The following is a 26,010-nucleotide window of genomic DNA, read 5'->3' on the forward strand; positions in this document are numbered from 1 at the left end:
CTGGGTGTGAGAATATAGCATGTATTTAATGCATTTCCAGTTGTTATTACTTTTCTCTAATTTAAATGCATTGGAATGAAATCTCAGAGTATTTCAAAATATTGATCTAGCAATTTATCAGAACATGAAAACCATCCATTAAGCTTACTGACTAATCCTAAAATGCAGCTCCCCTAAGATATTAGTGGAAAGTCTTTCTTTCAGGAAAATCTGGAATATAAACATGGATGTAATGTTATGGTTGAGAAGCAGGAAGCTGCCAGCAAAGCCAAATCCAATGCACTGGAAGTGCTCAGCCCCATTTCAGTGAATTCAGTCAGATGTCATTATGAGAATAAGCCAAATTGCTTTTACGTTTTTCCTCAGTTAGTTGTGTGATAAAAGAAGTACACATTAGAAGAGGCAGTTCCTCAGAAGTATAATATTTAAGTCAATATCCTGCAGTATTGCTGAAAGCACAATGAACCCAGGAAATAGATACAAATTTTCCACAGGGCTAACACTACCAAGAATCTGAAAACTTCCTGAAAAAAACTTTCAGAAAACCTTAATGTAGAGCCACAATGACAATAAACACTCAGTGAGGTCACAGTTAAATGTACCCTGTGCTTTGTGTCAGGGATCTCTGGAAAAGAGTGCCCTAGACAGAAGATGACTGGAGAAAGATGTTGCAGTTGTTCCTCACTCTTCTCAGTTCCTAGAGAATACCCTACAGACAGAGGTTCCAAAGGAGAGGAAAGTACAACCTTTGTGACAAAAGGTCACTTCCTTCAGCATCACCCAGCTCATAATTACTAAGTCTTTAGAACAACTGAGCTCAAGTTAATCTGTGCTCAAAAAATGTCTCTTCCAGAGAATGGATGAGGGCTATGGACAGAAAGGACCAAATAGAAGGGAACAGCCCATTTGATTTTAGTATATATGTGTGTATATATATATATAAATACACACACACACTGTAGCCTTCCCATAGGTTAGATGATTTGCTTTACCAGTACAACATGCACACATAGACAACCACAAGAGTACAAGGCCTTCTTCAGAACAGAGTGGAGAGCTGGATAAGAAACCGCTGTTGTCTCTTTAGGTCAAGAAAGTGTCTCCCAGTGTTGCTCTAGATTATCTATACCAATGAAAGTTCTATGCAAAGGAGATGTAATTTTATCGACAAGCAACAATCTTTTTCTCACACTGCTGTAAAGCTCCTCTAATTTTTTGGCTTAAATGGCTTAAATTCCAAAAGTATTAAGATCTTCAGACCTCTAATGATTTTGCATGTTGCTTTTTTTTTTTTTTTAAATGTTTCTTTGAAATCCTTTCCATTTATGTTCTTTACATACTGGCTATTTGTTTGTGGTATGGAATATTTGTGTGTACGGTTGTTTTTTGCATTGTTTATTAAGTTTACCAAATTTGCTAAATTGTTAGTGGATGCTACTTCCCTAGAATCCTATTAAATGTATCAAGGTCCACTTCGTGATTTGGACTTGGAAATCCTGGTCACAGCTTTGCCACATACAAGCAACAACCTTTAAAGAGAAACAAAAAGGTCAGGAGTTTGATGTGGAAGGATGCCAAGGCTGCAATATCTTGAGTGTATATGCTCATATTGTATGTGATTTAGGCTTTTAAATGCTGACAACAGACCTTGAGAAAATTCACCTAATACAACAGAAAGGTAATTCTCATTACTAGTCCAAAACAAATTGTAATTTACAATAATGGATCATTTTTGGCTTATTTTTCTTAATTTTTATTATATTATTTTAATGTCATATTAGTTTATTTCAAATACATAATAACATTACTTAAGAGGGCTACCTGATAGGCTGAATTATATGGCTCTGTTTTCTTTTTACCCTTGTTCCTTACTAAATTAGATCCGGTAATGCTGAAATTTTCTTTCTTTCTTTTTTTTTTTTTTAATTAATATATATATTTTATACTAAAAAAATCTGGAACCTGATTTGTAAGATGATTTAGTTACTCACATTTTTCAGCAGAGATATGGAATTTATATAGAACTAAGCCAAGTGTCTGCATTTTTCTTATTTATTTTTGTTTCTGATTCTGTGGACATCTTCATAGATTTCACAGAATCACAGAATCACAGAATTTTCTAGGTTGGAAGAGACCTCAAGGTCATCGAGTCCAACCTCCAACCTAATGCTAACAGCCCTCCACTAAACCATATCCCTAAGCTCTACATCTAAACGTCTTTTGAAGACTTCCAGGGATGGTGACTCCACCACTTCCCTGGGCAGCCTGTTCCAGTGCCTCACAACCCTTTCAGTGAAGAAGTTCTTCCTAACATCTAACCTAAAACTCCCCTGGCTCAACTTAAGCCCATTCCCCCTCGTCCTGTCACCAGGCACGTGGAAGAACAGACCAACCCCCACCTCGCTACAGCCTCCCTTGAGGTACCTATAGAGAGCGATAAGGTCGCCCCTGAGCCTCCTCTTCTCCAGGCTGAACAAGCCCAGCTCCCTCAGCCGCTCCTCGTAGGACTTGTTCTCCAGGCCCCTCACCAGCTTCGTCGCCCTTCTCTGCACCCGCTCAAGCACCTCGATGTCCTTCTTGTAGCGAGGGGCACAAAACTGAACACAGTACTCGAGGTGCGGCCTCACCAGAGCTGAGTACAGGGGGACGATCACCTCCCTAGCCCTGCTGGTCACACTGTTCCTGATACAAGCCAGGATGCCGTTGGCCTTCTTGGCCACCTGAGCACACTGCTGGCTCATATTCAGCCGACTATCCACCATCACTCCCAGGTCCTTCTCTGCCTGGCAGCTTTCCAACCATTCCTCTCCCAGCCTGTAGCTCTGCTTGGGGTTATTGCGCCCCAGGTGCAGGACCCGGCACTTGGCCTTGTTAAACTTCATGCAGTTGACCTCAGCCCATCGGTGCAGCCTATCCAGATCCTCCTGCAGAGCTTTCCTACCCTCAAGCAGATCGACACACGCACCTAACTTGGTGTCATCTGTGAACTTACTGAGGGTGCACTCGATGCCCTCGTCCAGATCATCGATGAAGATATTAAAGAGGACCGGCCCCAGCACCGAGCCCTGGGGGACACCACTAGTGACTGGCCTCCAACTGGACTTGGCTCCATTCACCACGACTCTTTGGGCCCGGCTATCCAGCCAGTTTCTAACCCAACGAAGCGTGCGCCAGTCCAAGCCAAGAGCAGCCAGTTTCTTGAGGAGAATGCTGTGGGAGACAGTGTCAAAAGCCTTGCTGAAGTCAAGGTAGACCACATCCACAGCCTTTCCTTCATCCACCCAGCGCGTCACTCTGTCATAGAAGGAGATCAGGTTCGTCAGGCATGACCTGCCTTTCATAAAGCCATGCTGACTGGGCCTGATCGCCTGCTTCCCCTGCAAGTGCTGCATGATGGCTCTCAGGAGGATCTGCTCCATGAGCTTTCCTGGCACTGAGGTCAAACTGACAGGCCTGTAGTTTCCCAGGTCTGCCCTCCGGCCCTTCTTGTAGATGGGCATCACGTTTGCTAGCCGCCAGTCGATTGGGACCTCCCCTGATAGCCAGGACTGTTGATAAATGATGGATAGTGGCTTGGCCAGCTCCTCTGCCAGTTCCCTCAGTACCCTTGGGTGGATCCCATCCGGCCCCATCGACTTGTGCACATCCAAGTGCCGTAGCAGGTCACCAACCAGTTCTTCATGGATAATGAGGGCCACATCCTGCTCCCCATCCCCTTCCACCAGCTCAGGGTACTGAGTATCCAGAGAACAACCGGTATTGCCGCTAAAGACTGAGGTAAAGAAGGCATTGAGCACCTCCACCTTTTCCTCATCTCTTGTAACTAAGTTTCCCCCCGCATCCAGTAAAGGATGGAGATTCTCCTTAGTCCTCCTTTTTGTGTTATGTATTTATAGAAACGTTTTTTGTTATCTTTAACGGCAGTAGCCAGATTGAGCTCCAGATGAGCTTTGGCCTTCCTAATTTTGTCCCTGCACAGCCTCGCTACTTCTTTAAAGTCCTCCTTAGTGGCCTGCCCACTTTTCCAAAGCTTATAAACCCTCTTTTTCCTCCTAAGATCAAGCCACAATTCTCTGTTGAGCCAGGCCGGTCTTCTTCCCCGCCAGCTCGTCCTTGGGCACGTGGGGACAGACCGTTCCTGCGCCATTAAGATTTCCCTCTTGAAGAGCGCCCAGCCTTCCTGGACCCCTCTGCCCTTCAGAACCGCCTCCCAAGGGACTCCACCAACTAGTGTCCTGAGCAGCTCAAAGTCAGCCCTTCGAAAGTCCAATACAGCGGTTTTACTGGTCCCCTTCCTGGCCTCGCCAAGAATAGTGAACTCCACCATTGCGTGGTCACTCTGCCCAAGACAGCTCCCGACGATCACGTCCTCCACCAGTCCTTCTCTGTTTGTGAAGAGAAGGTCTAGCGGGGCACAACCCCTGGTAGGTTCACTAACCAGCTGCGTCAGGAAGCTATCTTCCACGCTCTCCAATTTCAAAATTTATAAATTTAGGCCAACTTTAACTCAGTCACCTCATATTTCTACATTATATACATGTATTAAGAAAAAAAAAAGTAAAAAAAAAAAGGGGATAATATATATATATATATATATATAAACAAACTTTTGCCTTGCTCAGGGCCTAAGGAAGGCTCTAAGTAACAAACCCCTCTTAGTGGGATTCTTGTCTCATTATTTGCATTTGGTTGGTACTGAGTGATGCAAAAGACTAGAGAAAGGTAAAAAGCGCTTTTATCATCAAGAAAGGGAAATAATTTTTGCTCAAGCTGCAGAGAACTTGATACTTAACTAGTCACTCACACCAGCTTCACCACATCACTAACTATGTATTTGTCAGTCATGAGGTACCCACTCTGAAAGGCTGTTGCTTGAGCTGTATGGCATCATCACCTGCAAACACAAATGAATTCAGAATATCTCAGCAGCTACTGGATAGATCAAAGATCCATCAGATCCATTGTCCTGTTTCCAGTAATAGACAAAAACGAATGATGATGGAAGAGGCTAAGAATGAGCCAGTAGAGGTGATATGCACCCAGAGCACTCTCCTAGCCTGTTCTCTCACACTTTCGTGCAAACTATGCTTTGAATATGTGAATCACTATACGCAAGAAAATCAAAGAAATGAAGTCCTAGACATCTCATTTTCGATATACACTTTAGGAAATACTTTCACTTTAATCTTTGCTTTTCAATTCTCTTTATATTATGTAAGTCTTTAGTATAGTCTTTATTTATAGTCGTTATTATAGTCTTTATGTTTCTACATAGCTGGAGAGATGTTTTCTTGCATGGCCTAACCTCTAAGCTCTTGTCTACACCATTTTTTTTTTCTCCAGTTTTCTTTTCCAGCCTACTGTAACATTATCAACAGACCATAAGAGATTTCAGACTTCTAGTGCAGTTCCGCAGGTTTGCTTTCTAGTGGTTTGTATCTAGATGAACAAATTACATTTCATTTTGGTTACAATGCAAGTTTGATTAACCTCATCTTCTATAGACTTCAAGATCATTAGAACATCTCATTCATAATCTCTTAATGATTGACTAGTATTGTAATATTTCTCACTTAAATCCTTTGTACCCCTATATTTGTATGGGGTTTCACTCCCTGTAAGATACCTTATTGTGCACAACTGTTTGACCAGAAAGCAAAAGTTATAAATACCATGCTTTAACTGTTATATAGAAACATTATGTGGTGTAAAATTACTACACGTATTAAGCAACTCTAATTTATTAAAATACCTGAACCAGCAGAAGTCTACAGGTTCTGAAAAACAATTTCCAAATTGACTTGAAGCAAGAAAAAAAACAAAACACTAGCTGCTACAGTTTCATGATGCCACACACACAGCTAAGCATGTCTCATGAAAGAAATGAGTCTTTCTTTAGAGGAATGCAGCAGTAAAAATGTCAGCTTACACACTACATGAAACAAGACATTATTTTCCAGTATTAAACAAACTTGGGGACAGATTTTCAGTGGGCTGAAATAGGAACTGAAAAAATACACTTTTTTTTTTTATATAAATGTGAGTGATCTGATGAGCCAAAGCTGTTAAAAAAAAATCACTATACGTTGCAAAATAAACTAGCATTCCCCTCAGAAAGTAATGCCAATACTAAAATTTGTAACTCAGTCTGTCATGTACACAAATACATTCCTATAGATCTATGAATACATCCAAGGTTCATACATTCAGGGTTTTCCTATCAATTATAAAATTATCTGCAATGCAAACCAATTCCAGAGAATGAATTCTGTACTTCACCTCACATGAAGAAACTGTGAGGGAAACAGATGTTTCTTACAGAGAAAGAGAGGTGCTCATCCTCAGCCATACTGCCTGATATAACTGCTTCTTCTGCTGTCACTCTCCATTAGGAAAAACATGTTGCTTTTCCCCATCCATCCTGGGACTCCACAAGTCTTCTGACTAGTACTGAAGGGTTATGTGTTTAAATTGTCAAAAGCAAAAAATAAATAAAATAATAATATAATAAAATATATTAAAAATATGTTATAAAATAACATAATAAAATAAGTCAATCACATAAAGGCATTTACCAATAAGGTATTTCCAGTTTTTAAGAAAAAAATATGAATGATTTATTTCACTTTGTGAAGAATAAATCAATAAATTGATAGATAGATAGATAGATACATCTGCCTGGCAATTTGATTCCAAAAGCCTATTTTCTTGATATTGTCATTACTAAAATTGGGAAAGGGCATGCCATACTTGCTGGCGCCAAGGACGTGATCATATTACTCTGGAAACATTACAAAATGAGCAATGCAACAACCAGAGAAGGAGAAATGCCAGCTTCTAGCCCCAGTGGATTTAGGAAAAAAAAAATAGACAAAGAGACAGCATAACATTTCTTCCTTTGGAAAAATATGTCACCAACTACTTTTCCCTGTGATCGGGTTATTTAACGCTGTGAAGTGTTCCCAGGATAATTAATTATTTTGCCAAATAAAAAGTATCTTTCAAGAAGTTCTGTTCAGCAAATGGCCCAAAGCTCTGGTAAGCCCATCACACATGTGCACATGGCGTTATATGCTCTCCGAAGCTAACACAATTATACACGCACAGTCATCATGCCTAGCCTATGATTCCGGAGCAGAATTTACAAAGTCTTTGCCTCTTAAGGACAAACCTTAAGCAGAAGTGGAGCCCTCCAGGCAGCCAAGGGAGGGGCCCTGATATTTTCCTCTATAAGCTATCAGGAAATTCTTTGTTTCATTCTTTTCTTTTGCAGGACTGAAGCAGGATAATAGGATACAAAAACACTTCTTGCACTCAATGAGTCATCCTGAGTGAATCACTTTATCCCCTTCTGTGCTTCCATTTCCCTACCTGCAAAATGGATACTTTGCACAGTTCTAAGATATCTGGCCTATAAAAAAATAAAAATAAAATTGCAAGGACTAAAATTAATTTCACTGGGAATAGTAGGAAGGGCTCTGGAAATATCAAAACCATTGCTTTTTAAGAACCTAGCAAAAGTGGATTTGAAGAAGAAAATTAGTTTTAACTGTTTTACTCACAGGAAATATTTGGAGGAATAGGAAGAATTTGTATGCAAGACTTGCTTATTTACTTGTCTTGGTATTTTTACTTGCGAGACTCATCATTAAAAAGGGAGTGGAAGATGTTAGATCAGATATTTCTGTAGTATTTGGAAGCAAACAGAGGGAATAGTGGTTAAAAAAAATGGGAAAAAGTGTGAAAAAAAAAAAAAGACAAGAAAAAGAAAACCTCACCAAAAAAAAAAAAAATCATAAGAAGTTTTAAGAAAATAAATAGTTGTAAAAAAATCTTTTTTTGCTTCAGGCCAGAAGTTCGCTCTTTGGAAGTTCAGGGTCCTGACTTTGCTTTTCACCAGGCCCAAACTCCTCCAGATCATCAGCTCTACCATGGAGTGGTTGCTGCAGCCCAGACTGCCTCCAGTCTTAACCTCCTTAATGAGTTCATCCACACCGGTAGGCAACAGATCCGGTAATATTTCTACTTCAGTTGGTTTGTCTAGTACCTGGACCATCACGTTACTAGGAGGTAAGTCTGAAATGAGACACTGCTCCTAGGCTGCACAGGGACAGTACAAAAGCAAAGAGGTTCAGAATGCTGCTCTCACAATTATTATGTACCAGGACTATTATGATAAAACATAATGTGATACAGAATATTCACATACCCAGGAAAAGCAGCAGTCAAAGGTGGAAAGGACTGGATGTGTGTGGAGAGGGGAAAAGAAATACAACAAAGGATCCTTATCCTGAAAACCCATCCATATGTCAATCAAATAAAATTCTGTCTACTAATACTTTTCATAAAGGAATGAAGAAAAGAGATATGCCAACAAGCAAAAGTACATCCCAAGAGCTGACAGCCCATAGATTTTCTTCCCTGGTTAAAACAACCACACTGGAGTTACTATTAACATTTTTATGTTATTATTGTATATCAACAGTCTCTTCCAAACAATTTTGAAGTTTTCACTTCGTTTTGCCATTCCGGATTTCTAAATGCCAAGGAATATTTCAGTTAAAATAACATCCAATTTTGAAGCAAATTCCCCAATATTACCATGACCACTATCTGAAACAAGTTTGAGAAGGCAGAAAGACCAGATGGCTAATCTTAATGATAAAAGATTTACAGTGTTTTGCCTTCAATTACAAGAATGATATTGGACTTCTCATTTCTAGTATCAGCAAGATAGTAAGAAAATAATGACTGATTAGGATAGTAATTGACTTCAGGTGAGTGACCAAAATGTTCTGAAGAACTACTAGAAACAGAAAAACATATGCTTCCCACCCATCTTTAACCATGTAATGATACTGATAGCATAAATATGAATTTATATTTTACTAACAAATAATTGTGGCAGTTGCAAATGCACAGTATCAGCCACAAAGCCATAAGGTCATTTTACTGACACAGGAGAGAATGCATTTCTGAGATGGAGAAGCTGCTTGGTCAAGATTAAAAACTGCGATTGCTTTACAAAACATCTTTTCCAAGTTATTCATTTCCAGCTTTTTCCAAGAATGGAAATTCCAAGAAGAAAAATACATTGCTTCACAGCTGCAAATGCCCACATTGCCAAAAATGCAAATGCAATCACTATCTATGAATCAAAGACAAATGATGGAACTGCTAAGTATGAGTAAGGACTTAATGGAAACTTAGACCTCTAAAGCTGAAAGTTGCCTTTGGAAGGGCCTCATATGCCATGTTCGTAACAGCAAGCATGTAAGCTATAAACAGGATGGTACCAGCAGGAACATAGTGATAAGAGGTAAATCATTTTTATAGGCAATTCTGGCATTCAAGTCAGCACAAATGCTAAGATTTTATGAAGGCTGCCACCACTGCTACTACCAGAGGTTCAAGGAACGCTTCCTAACATCTTTCCAGCTCAAATTTCTGGCCTTTAGGGAATGGAAAATAGATGTCAGTAACTAAGTCGCTAATCACAGCGTTACTAAGCATAAAAACAGTTCTTGTGCCAGTATCGACTGAGTCAGTTCTTTTTACGTTTTCTCAAATATCCTGGACCCTACAAGGCATTGGACCCAAACGGTCATTTCAGTCCTACCGAAACACAGGCAAGCATGGGTCTTTCCTTAATAATATGGAAATCAAAACAGACAGCACTGAGGTGACTCGTGAGATAATAGAGACATTAAACCAAAGACCAAAACACACATTGGCTTAGCAAGCATTTCCAAGGGGATACATCAGAAAATAAACTTCTGCAGACTAGGCTGGAAAGGGCACAGGTTCAATATCACTGAGCCAGCTAGAATCTTTTTCAGGCTCATTAAAAGAAGGGTAACTGAACAGTTTGCTTCAGAACTAACACACAACAGGTTGAATTTTTTTAAAGCAACTAATTATGCAATTGTCCAATTGTCTATCTACACTACAGCAAGTTTTGATACAGGGGTACCACTGACTTTGATCCATTTGTTGTCTTACCATGCCTTCCCCAAAATAATCTAACTTTTGGAAGATGAAAATTGTTGTTGTCTGTTTTGACATTTTTTTTGTTGTCTTGTGTACTTCGAATAGCTGCCAAAATGGTCACTGACCAATGAGCAATAATATCAAAACTGTGCTTTTCAGTTTATTTACAGTGTAGCCTTTCTTGTGCTGTGTGCTACTGAGGGAAGAATACTGTATTTCATATTTCATAAATCTGTTCACTAAAGCACAAGGAAAGAACTGAAAATTATGAAAGGTGATGTAAAAGTAGATTTATGATACTGAGTAATTAGTGGACAAAACAGCCAAAATGATCATTATACCAGACCAAAAAACAGCCAGAGTGACTCAAACAGAATGTTTTCTCCCTGACTACACAAAAGGCACATATCTAATATCTCATTATCTGATTTGTACAGAGGTGCATATTGTAGAATAGAGAACGAAAAGGAGTCAGGGAACCCTTATTGTTTTCCAATATGAAAAGCAACAAATCACAACAGTTTCTTACACACACCCAATTCCTCTTTTCAGCCACATTTTGTAAGAAAAGCATCAGTTCTAGTTTGACTTATTCAGAATCTACAAAAAAAGTAAATTGTGAAACAGTGGATATTAGAGGTAAATAAATCCAAGGAACTTAGAAAAGAAAGCAACAAGGGACAGAACATAGGCCAGGAAGGAAAGGAAATCCAAACCCAATTGTCTGGTGTTGTAAATAAGCATTTGCTGAATTTAGAGTATAGAGCTTATTCCATTTAAACCAACAGATTTGTTCAAATAAACAAGAAGCCAGAAATTGCCAGAGCAGAGTCTATGTGAAACAGCATATTGTATTGCATGAATTGTTTGACGTCCAGGTGATTTAATGATTATTAAGAGATAAAAAGAAAAGTAGGGAATTAAATAATTTTATAATTATAGGATATTTCAGTTTCAGAAGTCACTATCATTTTAAGACTACAGAAATCTAAAAGTGAAGGAGACATGAAGAAAATCTGAAATTCATTTGGAAGCATTAGCAACATCTGCCTAAATGTCCATTTTAGCCTATCTGCCTCGCTACAAACTGCTTTCAAGCTGCACTTTAATAAAGCATGCTCAAGTGGATCAGTACTTTATATATTTTTAAATTTCTTTCACATCACTGGACAGGCTTACAAGAAATCTTACATTACAAGGGAAGTAGATGGAAAATGCCTGTTTTTTCAGGGTAAGTTAGGGATCCCTTACGGGCCTTAGTTTCATTTCCAGTCTGAAATGATGCATGTTTTTTGTTTGGTTTGTTTGTTTGTTTTTTTTAACCCTATCCGATATTGACATTCTTAGGGTAATTATGTGCAGATTTCTGTTTGATATTCAAAGAAGTATGTAATAACAGAAAAGACAAAACAAAACAAAACAAAAACTAAAAACTCATATAAAAACTTATATGGCCTCTACTACTGAAAAATGTCTGCTGATGGGTATAGCCAGAACAGCTACCAGCAGATATATTTATTCTACAGTAATTATTTTGTTTCTTGGCATTTTCATTTGTCAGAAATCTTCATAAATGAACATGCAGAATTTTACCATTATTGAATCTGTCAGACTATCTGTTGCCTAACAATCTTACAGCAAGTTCAGGCCTTCTGACTTTTAAATATTTAAATATTTAATTGATCATATTTCATTCTACAAGCCAGGGATATACCTGCCAACAATTTTTGATGCAGTTTCAGACATAACAGACTAAGAATGATGAAAAACTGTAGACAGGATTTGGACAAGATCTTTCTAGCATTTGAGAAATGGAATTTCAGCCGATCAGACATCCTTCCTCTGCATTTCCTTCTTCCTATCTACATGAAACCCCAGCAGATAAAGGCCTTATCATACCATCTTTATACAAACCATGAGAAATAAATACACACATGAATCAAGAATAAGGAGTAAATAAACAAAACAAAAAGATGTGTTTTGTTCTCTAAAAAGTTGCTAGCACCACTTGGAGAAACTTGAAAAATGTTTAATTTAATTACATGTGGAAGATTTACAGAATCAATTTTCACAGGCATCCAAGTACGGAAGTGAGGTTCCCTAGAGAGTGACTGTGAAGATGGCCTAATGGACAGCTGGAAGGACTCCCTGTGTTGGTATGGCACTCCAGATTTTCTGAACAGCCCTCTGGATGTACATAGTTTTTTGTATTATCTTTTAATGCATGGGTGAAAACTTGTGTGTCTAATTAGCAGTTTAAGCTAATCTAAACTTTAAACTAATCTCCGTTGCTGCAGATGTATTTCTTACCTTGCAGTACATAGGGGGTCCGCCAAGCCCATGGGCTGAGGACTGGTTGCAGCTTGGCAATGGGAGCATGTGTGACTTCTATACCTGTTGGTGGTCACGGTGCCTGGGACCAAACTGCATGGTCCACCTGAGCTCCAGTGAAGGAGCAATGCTCCAGGAAGATAGTATCATCCCTATTTTGATCAGAGCTCTAATTCTTATGGTTCTTGCCCACATGGAGATTTTTGGTATGCAGACTGTATATTTGAATATAATAAGACATGATTGTTTCTTTACTTTTGTGTATTCAACAAAAACTAAGTGCACTAGAATGTGTGACTGACTTCTAAATAGCGATATTTAAAAAACAAGTAATAGATCTTTTTTCTGGCCTTTTAATTTTTGAACCTTTGGATTCAAATGTACAACCTTTTCTATCATCGAGTCACATATTTTGAAATGTGAGAACTGTGAATTGCTCAAGACTGTAAGACTGATTTTGTACAAAAATGTCTGGAGCTATGCCAAGTGGAAAATAATAGAAGTAGATAGATTTTTATGAATGAAAAAGGCTTAACTGAAACAAAAGTTATGATAGGGAGAAGAAAATAAAATTTACACATACAATTTAATTCAGACAAAACTTAGGATGGCTTGAGATGGTAGTAATAATATTACAAATTGTTAAGACAAAAGGTGTTAATTATTGGAAGTGTGATGCACTTCATTTGGTCATATAGGCAATATATATATATATTTATATATATATAAATAAATAAATAAATAAATATATAGATAGATATAGGCAATACAGACTTTGTAACACTGGCTTTTCACATTAAATTAAAGAAACATAATTTATGAAGGTTAAATTGTATTTTTGGCACAACTGAAGTGCTTGGAAAAACTGAGATACAAAACCAAAACTACAAGTCATATATAACATATACTATATCCTGAGTATAGATCCATACCCATTCACAAAAGCACATTTGTCAAAATTTACAGACATCACATATCTGAAGTACAAAAAACCTAAAAGGATTTAGCTGCTATTAAATTCACTTAATTTCCCAGTGTGTAATTCTTTAATAATCACTGTTCAAGTATCTAGTGATGTACTTAAATTCCGTAATTAAACAGTGAATTTTAATTAAATTCACTTAAAAATTAAATTTAATTTAATTTTTAATTAAACAGAATTTTAAGTGAAACCTGTATTAGGAAAGCTCCCTAAGGTGCTCCATTACAAAACATAATGGATCAAATCTTTTCTCTTTTTCAGATAACCATCTCTAGTAATTTAAATCTTGTTCTTGAACTTCTGACTGGTACCACTGGCAGGCTTCACTGTTCTTTTATTACATTTCATTTACTTTTCAGAGTATAGTAGATGTTTTTTATAGCATCTGAATATAGATGCTATAAAATAATGCTATAGATACTGTAATCTACAGTTCAAAAGCAAGGTATTTACAATATAGCTAGATTTGTGATACAGTAGTAAGTGTAATAAACATTATAGGAGTGGTTGAGCAGGTGTATAAATACTGTATAGATGTATAAATACATATTTTATATCAGGTTTTGAAGGCAAAAACTAAAATAGTGTAGTTTATTTTTCATGAAATTATTGTAAAATTAGGAAAATAATGGTTTTGTTGCAGCCTCACAAAGGCAAATTTTCTAAACATTCATTTAGGAGGATTATTTCAAACTCACTTAGAAAGAAAGATTTCAAGGTAAATAAGGAGGATAAAAGGTATGCAAAAGAAAAATAGGGAAATAAAAGTAAACTCAACCTGAGAGATGGACCCTAAATAGTAAGGCAAATACATGAAAGTATGACAAGAGGATTGTAGGTGCTGGTTAAGTCAATGAAACTTCCTGTGTCAAATGACAGCACTGCACATGAGCTTCAAATCATTATGTACAGAAATTTCTGAGACAATAAAAATGATGATGAACAAAATTTTCTAATAAGGAAGATCATCTTATCTAGAGGATGCTTCAGCACAGCAGCTAAGTAGGTTTTGTAATGACGGGCTGTTTTTTCTATACATACCTCTTGGAAAGAATTTCCTAAAAGTGCTTGCTGTTATCTGCCCTGATGCCTGAATGCTGGCAGCAGCTAAGAGATGCAGTACAGGACACCACACAGATTTAATCACTGGGGTTCATCATCATCCACCCAAGAGAGCTAGTACCAACGTGCCAGTTTTGGCCATGAGATATAGTGCGTTCTACAAATGTAGTATTGACAGTCTTTTTGCTTAGAAATGTGTTGTGGCTCAGAGGAAAACACAGCTTGATTCCTACTGGACTAGATTTGTATATTTCTGGAAATTAGATTTGTAAATTTCTGGAAAAAATATTTTTTCCATTTTTTTTTTCCACCTCCAAGAGAATTATAGAGCTATTTGTTTGTAGAGCTTCATATAATTACACATTGAAATTTCTTCACAATGTTGACATTTGGAGAATATCATCTCACTGAAACTTTTTACAAGAAAGTTATTGATACTGTTAAAGAAATTTGAGGATAAATTTCAAAATCATCCAAACTTTTCTTTATCCAAATAAAACTTTTTTTTTTTTTCTAGTTTGACATGATTTTTAATTCTAATAGTTGATCTTAATACACATTTTAAATGGCTGAATTGATATAAAGCATGATAAAATTACTGAAAATATTTTTTTCAGCTGATCTGCCCTGAATTTGAGATCTGACAAAAATACAGTTATTCATTTATTTTGAGATCTTTGACAAAAATACAGTTATTTATAATTCTTAAGCAATCTCTTCCATTTTTCCAATTTTTAACTCTTTCATAGAACAGGAAAAGTCTTTCTTAAATATCTATATCCAAAAGCATTTTTAACTCAGTGCTTGAGGTTTTGAGTTTATTACTATGAGAGTAATGTAAAATAGCACCATTAGGTGCTGGTATAAAACCAGAAGAGAAATGGAGAAGAGGCAAATTTAAGACATTAGTTCCTCTATGTATTTCTTGAATACTAGAAAGAAAAGTTAGATGAGTAAAATCAATTTCTGCAGCTTAGCTTCTAAACTATACACTGTTCTTCTTTTTATATATAGTCTACTTGAAAATATGTCATACTTTTTTGATGAAAGAATAAATATTTAAAATACCATACCATACTATAGCCATGCACCTATTTACACTATACATGTATACCTCTTCACAGGATCACTAACCTCAACACTCAAAGGAGTGCAGAAATCTAGTTACATTATGTCTTTAGTAACGTGATTTATGAAACATGCTTTATTGCATATTAGCCTGAATTAAAACGCATCAGAGCTGAAATCTGATGGGAATCACAGTAACAAGGTTAAGCCATTTGTGCTGTCATCAGAATGATGACATTAGTGTTCAGTGAATATGAACTGACTAGATTTTGAGCGCAAGGTTCTTTGAATATTACTTTCATTTTCGTTGCTGTGCTCTAACACATTATATTCCATACTGAACTTCTGTTTTGTACAAATACTTTCCTTACATCATAAAATAATGCTACAGTTACTAAATACTAAATTGTGTATTCATCATAAGATAAATTATTTTCAGTAGAAAGAATTAATATGGTTAAATATGCACATTGCAAATAACCCTATGCAAGTTAGATTCCATTTATACGTATTACTATTACTTATAATCAGGGGAGGTTTCATTGATAAAATTAGTGGCATCAAAAGCACATCTCCTGAGGTAGGCATCTAAAATAGATGATATGCTAAACCCTGAGGGCAAATACTTCTCTCCACTGAGAGTGTGAGGTTACAAGTTCAGGTATAGACATGGCAGACATCAACCTTTCAATGAGCTGAATCTGGTCTGTTACATCTTACAATGAAATTGTGCTTCTCAGGGAATTGTGTTGGAAGAAATACGTTCCTTGTCTTGGAAAAAAATGCAGCCAAGTTCAACCATGTGTAATGGAAGGGAATAAAAGGAAAGGTTATTCTATCTAGGCACTTCAATATTGATCCGGATTTGAGCATTTGGGCTACCTCTTGTCCTCAGTTGAACCAGCTGTAAATAAGCTTTAGTCATCCAAGTTGAGCTACCCACGAAGCTTGCTACACTCTCCCTTGTGCAATGCTAGGGATAGAAACCAAAGTGTCTCATCCCCATTGGCCTCATGACCTGGTGAAATATGAACCCATGACCTGATAGTCTACGTATGTGCACAGGGAGAAGGTGTGAGAACAAACTGTGCTGTAAAGATGGGACCTCATCTCCATGAAAATTGAGAGTGGATTATTTGGACACTGAAATGAATGGCAGAAAACTACATCACGTGCTTGCATGTAGTGAGATAAGAACATTATGTATTTTTTAATTTTTTTTTTTTTTTTTTCTGGAGAAATTGTTGTAGCTTGAAAGATTGCATTTCTGAGGAAGCGCCCTTTCTTTGCTGGAGTTGAGCTGCCATTTGCTGTCTGGCAAGTCTCACAATACTTTTTGTTTGTTTAAAAAATAATAACATTATTTCAAGACAGCAGTTCTTATCACATTCATGTTAAAGTAATTGAATTTTATGTTGGCAAGGCTAATGCTTCTGCTGTAGAAAAATTCAGAGATGAGACCATGCCAAAAGTTTGTATTGGCAAGAACAAACAGGGAAACAGTTCTGTAAAATCACTGACTCGATTCGGAATGGCAGAAAAAAAGGTAACTATACTGGGCATCGTCATAAAGGGTACTTAGGAAAAAAAAAACAGACAATTTTGTCACTGTATAAAAACCTTGGTGTTTGCAAATGTCTTGTGTAATGTCCCAGTCTGGTGTCTCTATTCCAAGGATATAGTGGTGTTTGAGGAAATATAAAGATTGGCGGCAAAAATGACCAACGAGCGAAGCTGCAGCCTTATTAGGAAAGTCTAAGAAGGCTATAACCCTTCAGTTTTGACAGCAAAAAGCCTAGAAGGTTATGATTGAGCTTTAAAAATAATGCAGTTTGTGGATAAAGTGAATGCAGTATCCTTCATCAAATGCCGTAATGACAAAACTAAAGGAAACTTGTTGAAACTAATAGGATGTAGGATGCCTGCTGGAAGTACAATAAAAAAGTACTTTCTGACTTGGCTGGTATGGTTGTCAGAAGACTGTGGAGAAAGATAGTACTAGCAAATTTGAAAAGGTTAGACAAATCTGTGGGCAGAAGGTCCTTAGATGGGCTCTCAAGGAAACAGGCAAGGATGAACCCAAGAGCATCCCTAATACAATGGCAGAAATTGGACAGGCCTTCATGTTCTGTTGCCACTGCTGAAGAAAGAATACTAGGATACAACTACTTTCACTAGAGAAAATAGTATTTCTTCCTATTGCATTTAGAATATAACTTTAACACTCCACAATCTGGAAGACAGTAAAACACTGGCTGTGCAGTGTTCTTCATTAGCACTGACACTGGGGGAATAAAGAAGAGCACACATACCACCACAAATTTCTAGGGCCTTCATGATTTGGGATCCATACGGCTTATGATGGTTTATTTGGCCAAGTGAATTCAGCTATGAATTCCACGAAAGTCAAACATCATGCAGGGAAGGTCACTTTTAGCTTGCAGATTTTGTTCAGCTTTTACAAATCCCCTAATTCTGCATACCACATTCAGTACTTCAGTATCCCCTTGAGTTTGGACACTGTAGCTTGCTTTGAGCTTTCCAAATGGACTGTATTCAACCTCTTCAGCTACTAAAAGCATAACTGAAAATTATGTGAGCTCCCAACCCTCTTTTATTCAAGAGTGGTTTCATAAGCTATGGCAACAGGGGACAGGTAATATCACCAACAATAATATCAGGCACCCACCTCCCACAAAAAAAACATAACACTGGAGAGGGGAAAATAAATAAATCATCCGATCCAAGAACACAAACTCCTGATCTCTTCAACAGTCTAGTGGTGTGCATACTGTTAATATAGTTCACAGTTATATTTATACACTGTTCTCTGCCCTTTAGACAAATATTCCTTCAGGAAAATTTTTTGCTGTTGATCTTCCCAGGACTGGGATTCCTAGTCTGAAAGTCATCAGTTACTTCAGATAGAGGCCTGATAACAATAACCTAGAGTTATACAACTCATACAATGGCATTTATTATATATCTTTATCACCTTTATACTGGCAATAGGCTTGCTAGCACCAAGTGATTACCAAGGATTTAAATTGTTTGGGACTACTCAGTCTCTAAACGGTGTGATCCAGCTACTGTTTCGTCATGGCAAATGCCCGGGTTCCAAAAGACCAGGGTATGATCTACTTTGAGGTATGAAATCTACTGGGGTATGAGTTCTACTTTGTGCAATGTTTAGGTTGGGAAGCCACTCTGGCTATCTCAGGTCAGCACAGCTGGATCTCATCCCAACATTCTGCACTATTTCTTCTGCCCCAGAAAACACTATGCACTGATGTCAGACCACGAGTGTTTTCTTGTCCCTGTTCAATAAAAGTTTTTTTAGAATTCCTATTGTGATCTACATGTTAAGGGTACAAGCAGAAAAGCTCATCAAATACATCAGTTCTATCCCACTTACCCATAAATACGTTACAGACTGAGAAAGTTATACCTCACAACATCCTTCAGCTATTTCCAGTCTTCCAAACTTCCTGATATCACGAACAGCATTACCCACTTCTGGCATTAAATAAGAATAAATATATTGTTCTATGGAATAACACAAATTCACTGAATCACTGAAGTCCTCTGCTTTGAGGGCAGCAGGGAGACTGGTATGTGCCCTTTGCAGATCATCCAACCGTAAGTTCCAAAAAATAGCAAAGCATGAATTGTCATATGTTATAAAAATAAATAAAGACTGGAGAAGGCCAACCCACAAAGTAAACAGATAGCTATCACTCCAGACTCACAAGGTATGTTGCAGAAAGCATCGTGGCAAAACGCTGAGGCTTATTAGATCTTTGGACTAATTATCATGAAAAAAATAAAGAAGTTCTAATATCTTTTCAGCTGCATGTTTTCCAGCATGTTTTCTATCAGTTTTGCTGTTCCCCCAGACCCCTGGCCACTTGGTAGACTTTCTATTATATTTGATATATTCAGACTTTTGATTCATTAAAAAACAAAACAAAAAGAAAAACAAAAAGCAGAACGTGTGTTTCTGTGGAAAACATTCTTATTCCAATGCTGTTATACTCTTTAGTGGCACATAGTCAAGAAAACAATCATACTCTTATTTTAGTATGTATACTGCTCTCTCAATCAACATTTTGCGTTAAAGAAAATTTTCATATTACTTTGTTATTTCTTCCCAGGAACAGCAAGACAAATCAATTTTCTGCCACTGAAAAGTCTGTATGACCATTTTTCTATTCTAGAATGTTATCTAAAAATATTCTGATTCACAATCACATCCTGAAGTTATGAATGAATAGCAGAATTGAGTTACATTAAATTAATAGGTATTAATTCTTAAATAAGTCACCTTCCTCATTATTTTGCATAAAAACAACCATCTGCTTTTAATTCTGTTATTATAACAAACAGATTAAATTTTCCCAGGTGTTTCAGGAACAGGTTTGCCTACAGACCCTTCTACCATGTTAAGCAGCAGACAACCCCAACTGAGCTAACTTGTAACAGGAAACACCAGAACAGCTCTCCACCTGGGATCACCTGAGACACCTCTGAGCTGGCTGGTGCCCCCTCTAACAGTGAGTGATACCATTTAGATGCTTTGTAATGCTGATACTGAAAATAACATGATTTTACCATACACATATTGGGAACCTGGATTCTGTTCTTCATGGGAAATTGCCGCATGTAAATATCCTGGGACCATTTCTATCAAACCCTTTCAGGAGGGATATTCATACTTCAGTACAGCACTGTGACTCTGTTCTGTGCTTCTGGGAACCAAAAAGCTCACTGCAATTTTTATTTCTTTTCACAATCTTCCACCTTCTCTTTACTACAGCTCTTCCCTCCTTCTCCAACGCACAGCAGGGTTGCTGTGAAATGTTAATAGATAAGGAAAACGACACGCTATAGCTCTCCCTGCCTCCCAGCCCGAATATCCATTAGTGCTGCTAACTTTATGACATTATTTATGGCTAAGCATTTTGGACTTGTTCAATAATACATCAAGATTGTTGTGATGGTATTCTGCCCCACCAAACGTTAGGAAATGGCACTGACCCATGGAGCCAAACTCACAGGCTCCCACATCTGGTGATTAAGAACCCCAAGACACCTCGCGGAGGTAATATGGAAATCAGGCATGCTCAGATCCACTACATAGGTTCCTCAGCTGGAGGTGGCTGTGGTATGGTTGGGCTGTATTTGGTGGTGAGCTTAGGTGTGGAGGAGCTGGGGGTTCCCTCTCCTTTTCCTGCTTGGGCAGGGCTGGCCTGGCTCAGCTTTACACAAAGAGAACAAACAGTATGTACCTCATCTAGACAGCTCCTAAGGATCTCCCTATGAGCCACATCCTGAGCTCAGGTAATGTTTCCAAACTGCCCGGTAGGAGATGACTCTCAACTTGCAGCTAGCAGAAAATGGAATCTTCCATTGATCCACTAGATCAATGTGCTAACTAAAAGCATTGGCAGCAAAAGGGATACAGACAGCTGTTTTGGACTATAACGGATGGTCATTCCAGCCTGCAAATATCAGCTCAGAGATTTATTTTTTTTCTTTTTCACAACTTATTGGAAGCACTCAAATAAGATAAAATTGACAGGAAGATGAAGTAATCAGAAATATACTGGTTCATTTGCATATCGTTACATAATAATTAAGGCATGCATGTTTTACCTTGGAGGCACATAATCTATTACAGCACTTCCAGATATTATTGTTTTAGTAGCATGCAGTGTAACACTTTAGTGATATGTAACACCAAGTTTTTATTATTACTTTACTACATTTTAATAAAGATAAAGAGCCACTGTTTATTGCAGGCATTTCAGCAAAACTATTCCAGCTTCTGAGATCAACTGGGACTACTATTTAGTTAGAGTACTGCAGTTACTTAGTTTTGGAAAAAATTACTTACTTTAATGATAGTAATGACATGACTTGGAATGATTTCATTCAGTACTACTTGAAAGATAAAGATTTGAATAGGCTAATTGAACATTAGCCTATTAACTGGATATATTAGCTCATATTGAATTATGCTAGCTTGACATACTTGTTCACAAAGAAATTTAGTTACTATTCTATCCCACAGTCACATCAGCCATTCATTTCTGAACAAAGACTGTATTTTAAAGCACGTAATTTTATGTATCTGTTATATAGTCCTGAAAAAGTAGTCTATTGTTTTGTTTATTTACATAAATGATAGTGTTTTTTTGAAAAAAAAACAAATGTAGAGAGAAAAAAAAAAAAAAAAAAAGTGGGAGATATTAACAGAGAACCATGAATTTATTTATTGTACCTAATATAAAATTGTCATGTTTGTCCCTAACAAGCTATAGAAAACAGAAGTTTCTCCAAGAAAATAAATACTGAACTTTAACAATTTCTAACTGAAAATTAGCAAGAAAGTTGTACACGCAGTTCACTGTTACAATCTGCTTCTGCTCCTCCAAGTATCTGAGTGCAGGGCAAATACATGAAGTGTAACACAGCACAGTCTCACTCATGCCTCTGTGAAGTCTGTCTCCTCCCAGAACACTTTTCTCTACAGTCAGTCTATTTATGCAACAAAGCGACATGTAAGCATCCCAAAATAGCTCGTGCAAACTATAGCTCCGTTTTAACATCAGCCTCCAGAGCTGCAAGCTGTATATAATAAGCTTGTTGCTGAAGTAAATCTACTGAAGATTTTTAGAAAGCATCTGTAAGTGCAAGTACTGAATCTAATTACTAAACAGGAAAAACTTATGTAATGCCTCTCATTAAAAAATACTACACACAGCGTAATGTACAGGGAAAAAAAATACAGAATCTTGTTTCTTACTTGTAATTGTGAAACAGTCAAAAAACTTCAATAACCATGCAAAATCTATCAAATCAAAATTAAACCCTGTGACTTTCTTGGGAGATGTCTATGGGTCATTATAGGAAGGGAAACTTGAAAGAAAAAAGCCAAACACGTTACCACATTGCATCGGCAGTCCTTAAGGAGCTGGTAGATCGGGATCTTGGCTTCATAACAATACTCATTTTGAAAAAATTCCTCCAGTCTTCCTAGCACTCAAACATCAGTTTTCCTTATAAAGCTCAGAGTACTCCATTTCAAAGTGTCTTTCAAAACCTTCTTTAAAAAAAAATAATAAAATACTTCAAATGTTTTTCCTGTAATAATCCAGGCTCTGGAGGAAGAATTCTAACTTGCTGCAACTCCTTCCCTTTTCACACTGAATTTACTCTAGCACTGTGCTGTTCGGAAATGACAGTGCTTTTCTCTTCTGCCTTGTATTGCCCTGGGAGGAACTAGTCTATTTTGAATCTATTCTCCCTGTAGGTCACATGGGAACCAAGGCAGCTGAAAAGAGTCTCTATCTCTTTCTTGCAGGCTGATAACAACAGGTTTAAAGGTCAATCATATTTATTAAAAAAAAAAAAAAAAAAAGGAGAGAGAGAGAGAGAGAAAATGCTGATGGACAAAGAATGAAAAGAAAAGACGAATGTAAGGTACAGTAACATTAATGAGCTTGTAGGGAATTTTCATTTAGAGACTTGCTAGATAAATTACTCTTTGTGGAGTAAAGAAAAGAACAAAGATCTTTCATTCTAAGTTAACTAAAGTCTTACCTAGAAATGTAATTCTTCCCTTTCCTTTTCTCCTAACCCTTGCCTCTACTAGGTACTGTGAATAAGTACTATTGTTTAACTTCACAAACCAGAAAGCATTCCCTCTTTGAAAGAAATTCAAAACACTGTGGGGAAGTTCAGTAAAAATAAAATTCCTTGTTGACTGTTAAAGTCAAACACACATACAGACAGCTATTGTTATAAATCGGTGAAGGACAAAATACCTCAGCTAAAGAACTCTAACATGACGTCCTCTGTACCATACTGCAAAGAGAGATTTTTGCCTATTTTAATAAGTACATTAATAGTTATGCATGTCAAACAACTGAACCTGCATTTTTATTTTCTAGACAAAAACTTATCAGAAAAGCTGTGAGAGTGAATTCATTTTAAGAAATGCGTCTAATTTTAGTTTTAAAAGAGGTAAAATATAGATGTAGAGAACTCGGTAGTGAATATACATGTTATGCATTTTGAATTTCCTATAAAACTTATTGTATTTTTTTTAAACAGAATTATTGCTCAACAAATGGTTACAAGCATAATAGTGATTTTTTTTGTACAATGTTACAAGTGCTGTAGCATATTATTCTTGACTGAAGCTTGATTAATAATAAAAGAATGCAGTAAAAATATTAGTTCTAAAAGGTATACAGACTTGACAAATAGAAGGAAAACATGATGAACAGGTTCTGCATTAAAATACAAAACCATTCATCAAATAAAAATGTGTATAAAGTGTGTAAAGCTTTCTGGAACCTTTGCACTTTATAACAGTGCAATAAAATGCATTACAAACTACACTGTATATCAACGGGAAAGATCCTAACTGCCCTGGAGGCTTGTGCCATTCATTTGCATACAAAGTGCTCCACAGCAGCAAAAGGAATGTTAATAAGGTTTCATGCTAAGCATTCTGTTCTTCATGTTTTCTGGCATCTATCTTTCAAATAGCATCTACTGGTTAATACAAGACATTTTGTAAGAGTTCTGTGAAATCATAAAAGTTAAACTCAAAGAGTGGAAAAAGCATCTGTGATAAATTTAGCTCAAAGGGTCATGCAGTCATGGGACCTTTAGTAACAGTTGAGTCTGTCAGTGTGTGCAGGTTACAGGTCTGTAATAGTGGACTTAAATGTTGTTTAACATGGACTCACTACATTGTGAAACTTTTTTATTCTTTAAACAGATGGGATAGATCATGAAGAAAATCAAAATCAGTATGAAATTGAGGTGATGGGCTATTACAGAATTGGTGGTCATTTTAAAGCATTTTTTAAAGGCTTTAAATTGTGTTATCAAAGTATTAATTATTAAAATAGCCAGTAAGGAGCAGTAAATTAAATTTCTCAAAGACACAAGAAATCACAGTGACAGATCCAAAATCATTGTAAGAGCTTAGGCACATGTCAGCAGATGGAAAATATATCTAATGTCATTGGAGGCATTCTTTTTTTTCCCAGAACAATATATTTTGAGTAAGACCATGTCATACTAAATCCAGAATGCCAAAATGCAAATTATGTACAAACACAAAATTAAAGAGAATTTAAAAAGAAGAGAAATATAAGCATATTCGTTATTGAACCCTGAAGGTTTATAAGCAGTTGCACATGGTTTTACAGATGTACATATAGAATATGCATTGTACATGAATACAAGCATATATTTGAGACAAATGCAATAGCCATTTGTAGCATCTGATTTATACATGCAATTCTGTAACTTAAAAAATGTATATTTCTTTTCCCTTTTAGAACCTTTTTTTTTAGGGTGTCAGTAATAACACAAGAGATAAAACTGGTCTTGAACTGAGCTCTTGATGGTACACCATCACAATTAAGACAAGTGTTGACTGCATAATGAAAATAAGGCAAACAGATTTTACGATAAAGAGAGCACTATAAGATGGTTCCATTCAGTGCTGCTACACACACTAACAAAAACAACAGTTTTTACTGTCTATGTGTATCAGTTGACCAGTGTTTTTATTGTATAGTCAAGCTCTCTAAGGAAGAAAAGATACCAAAGGAATTAAGACAGCAATTATAAAACATGCGCAGGATTTGAGGAAGCTTTTATCTTAGTTACTCAACCTCAAATTAGTAAGTAATCAAAAGAATACCAGTGTTGCATTACACAAAGCTAAAAATTAATGTGAATTGGAAAAATCATGGCTTAGGGAATGAGGCACAGGCTGGATTGGGTTGTTCCGTGTTTGGGAACATCTTTATCTCAAGAGTCTGGAAAATTTGCTTAATCATTCTGAGTTTTGACTTCCTCAATTTGTAAATTGAACCAGCAATGTGCACTTGCAGCCCAGAAAGCCAACCATATCCAGGGCTGCACCAAAAGCAGCATGACCAGGAGTGGGAGGTAGGTGATTCTCCCCCTCTGCTCTGCTGTTCTGAGGCCCCACCTGGAGTGCTGCATTCAGCTCTGGAGCTCCCAGCACAAGAAGGACACAGAAGTATTAGAACAAGCCCAGAGGAAGGCCCCAAGGATGATCAGAGGGCTGGAGCACCTCTCCTGTGAAGACAGGATGAATGAGGGGTTGTTCAGCCTGGAGAAGAGAAGGCTCTGGGGAGACCTTACAGCAGCTTTCCAGTACCTAAAGGGGGCCTGAAGGAAAGCTGGGGAGGGGACTCTTTGTCAGGGAGTGTAGTGACAAACTACAAGGAGTAGTTTTAAACTAAAAAAGGTAAATTTAGATTAGATATTAGGAAATTCTTTACTCAGAGGGCAGTGAGTCATTGGAGAGGTTGCCCAGAGAAGTTGTGGATCCCTGGAAGTGTTTAGTTGGATGGGGCTTTGAGCAACCTTGTCTGGTGGGAGTTGTCCATGCCCATGGAAGTGGGGTTGGAATTAGATGGTCTTTAAGGTCCCTTCCAATCCAAACCTTTCTATGTTTCTGTGAAATTAGGTATAACGCACATGCTCCTTGAAAAGCATTTGGACAAAAAAAGATCTGA

At 37.1% G+C, this 26,010-nt stretch overlaps 1 protein-coding gene across 5 annotated transcripts in view; it reads right to left on the reverse strand.

Moving 5' to 3' along the window:
- PDE4D (phosphodiesterase 4D) overlaps positions 1-26,010 on the reverse strand; it is a 629,197-nt gene that overhangs the window by 139,128 nt on the left and 464,059 nt on the right. Inside the window, exon 1 of one of the 5 annotated variants that reach the window (XM_084504099.1) lies at positions 22,383-22,644. The exons of the other annotated variants lie outside the window; for them this stretch is intronic. Coding sequence (XP_084360225.1) covers positions 22,383-22,447 — 65 coding nt within the window. The 5' untranslated portion in view covers positions 22,448-22,644. Of the gene's footprint in view, positions 1-22,382; positions 22,645-26,010 lie in introns of those variants that run through there. 5 annotated transcript variants of the gene reach the window in all.

Source organism: Aythya ferina (assembly GCF_964211825.1).
Source record: "Aythya ferina genome assembly, chromosome: Z".
Taxonomy (NCBI): domain Eukaryota; kingdom Metazoa; phylum Chordata; class Aves; order Anseriformes; family Anatidae; genus Aythya; species Aythya ferina.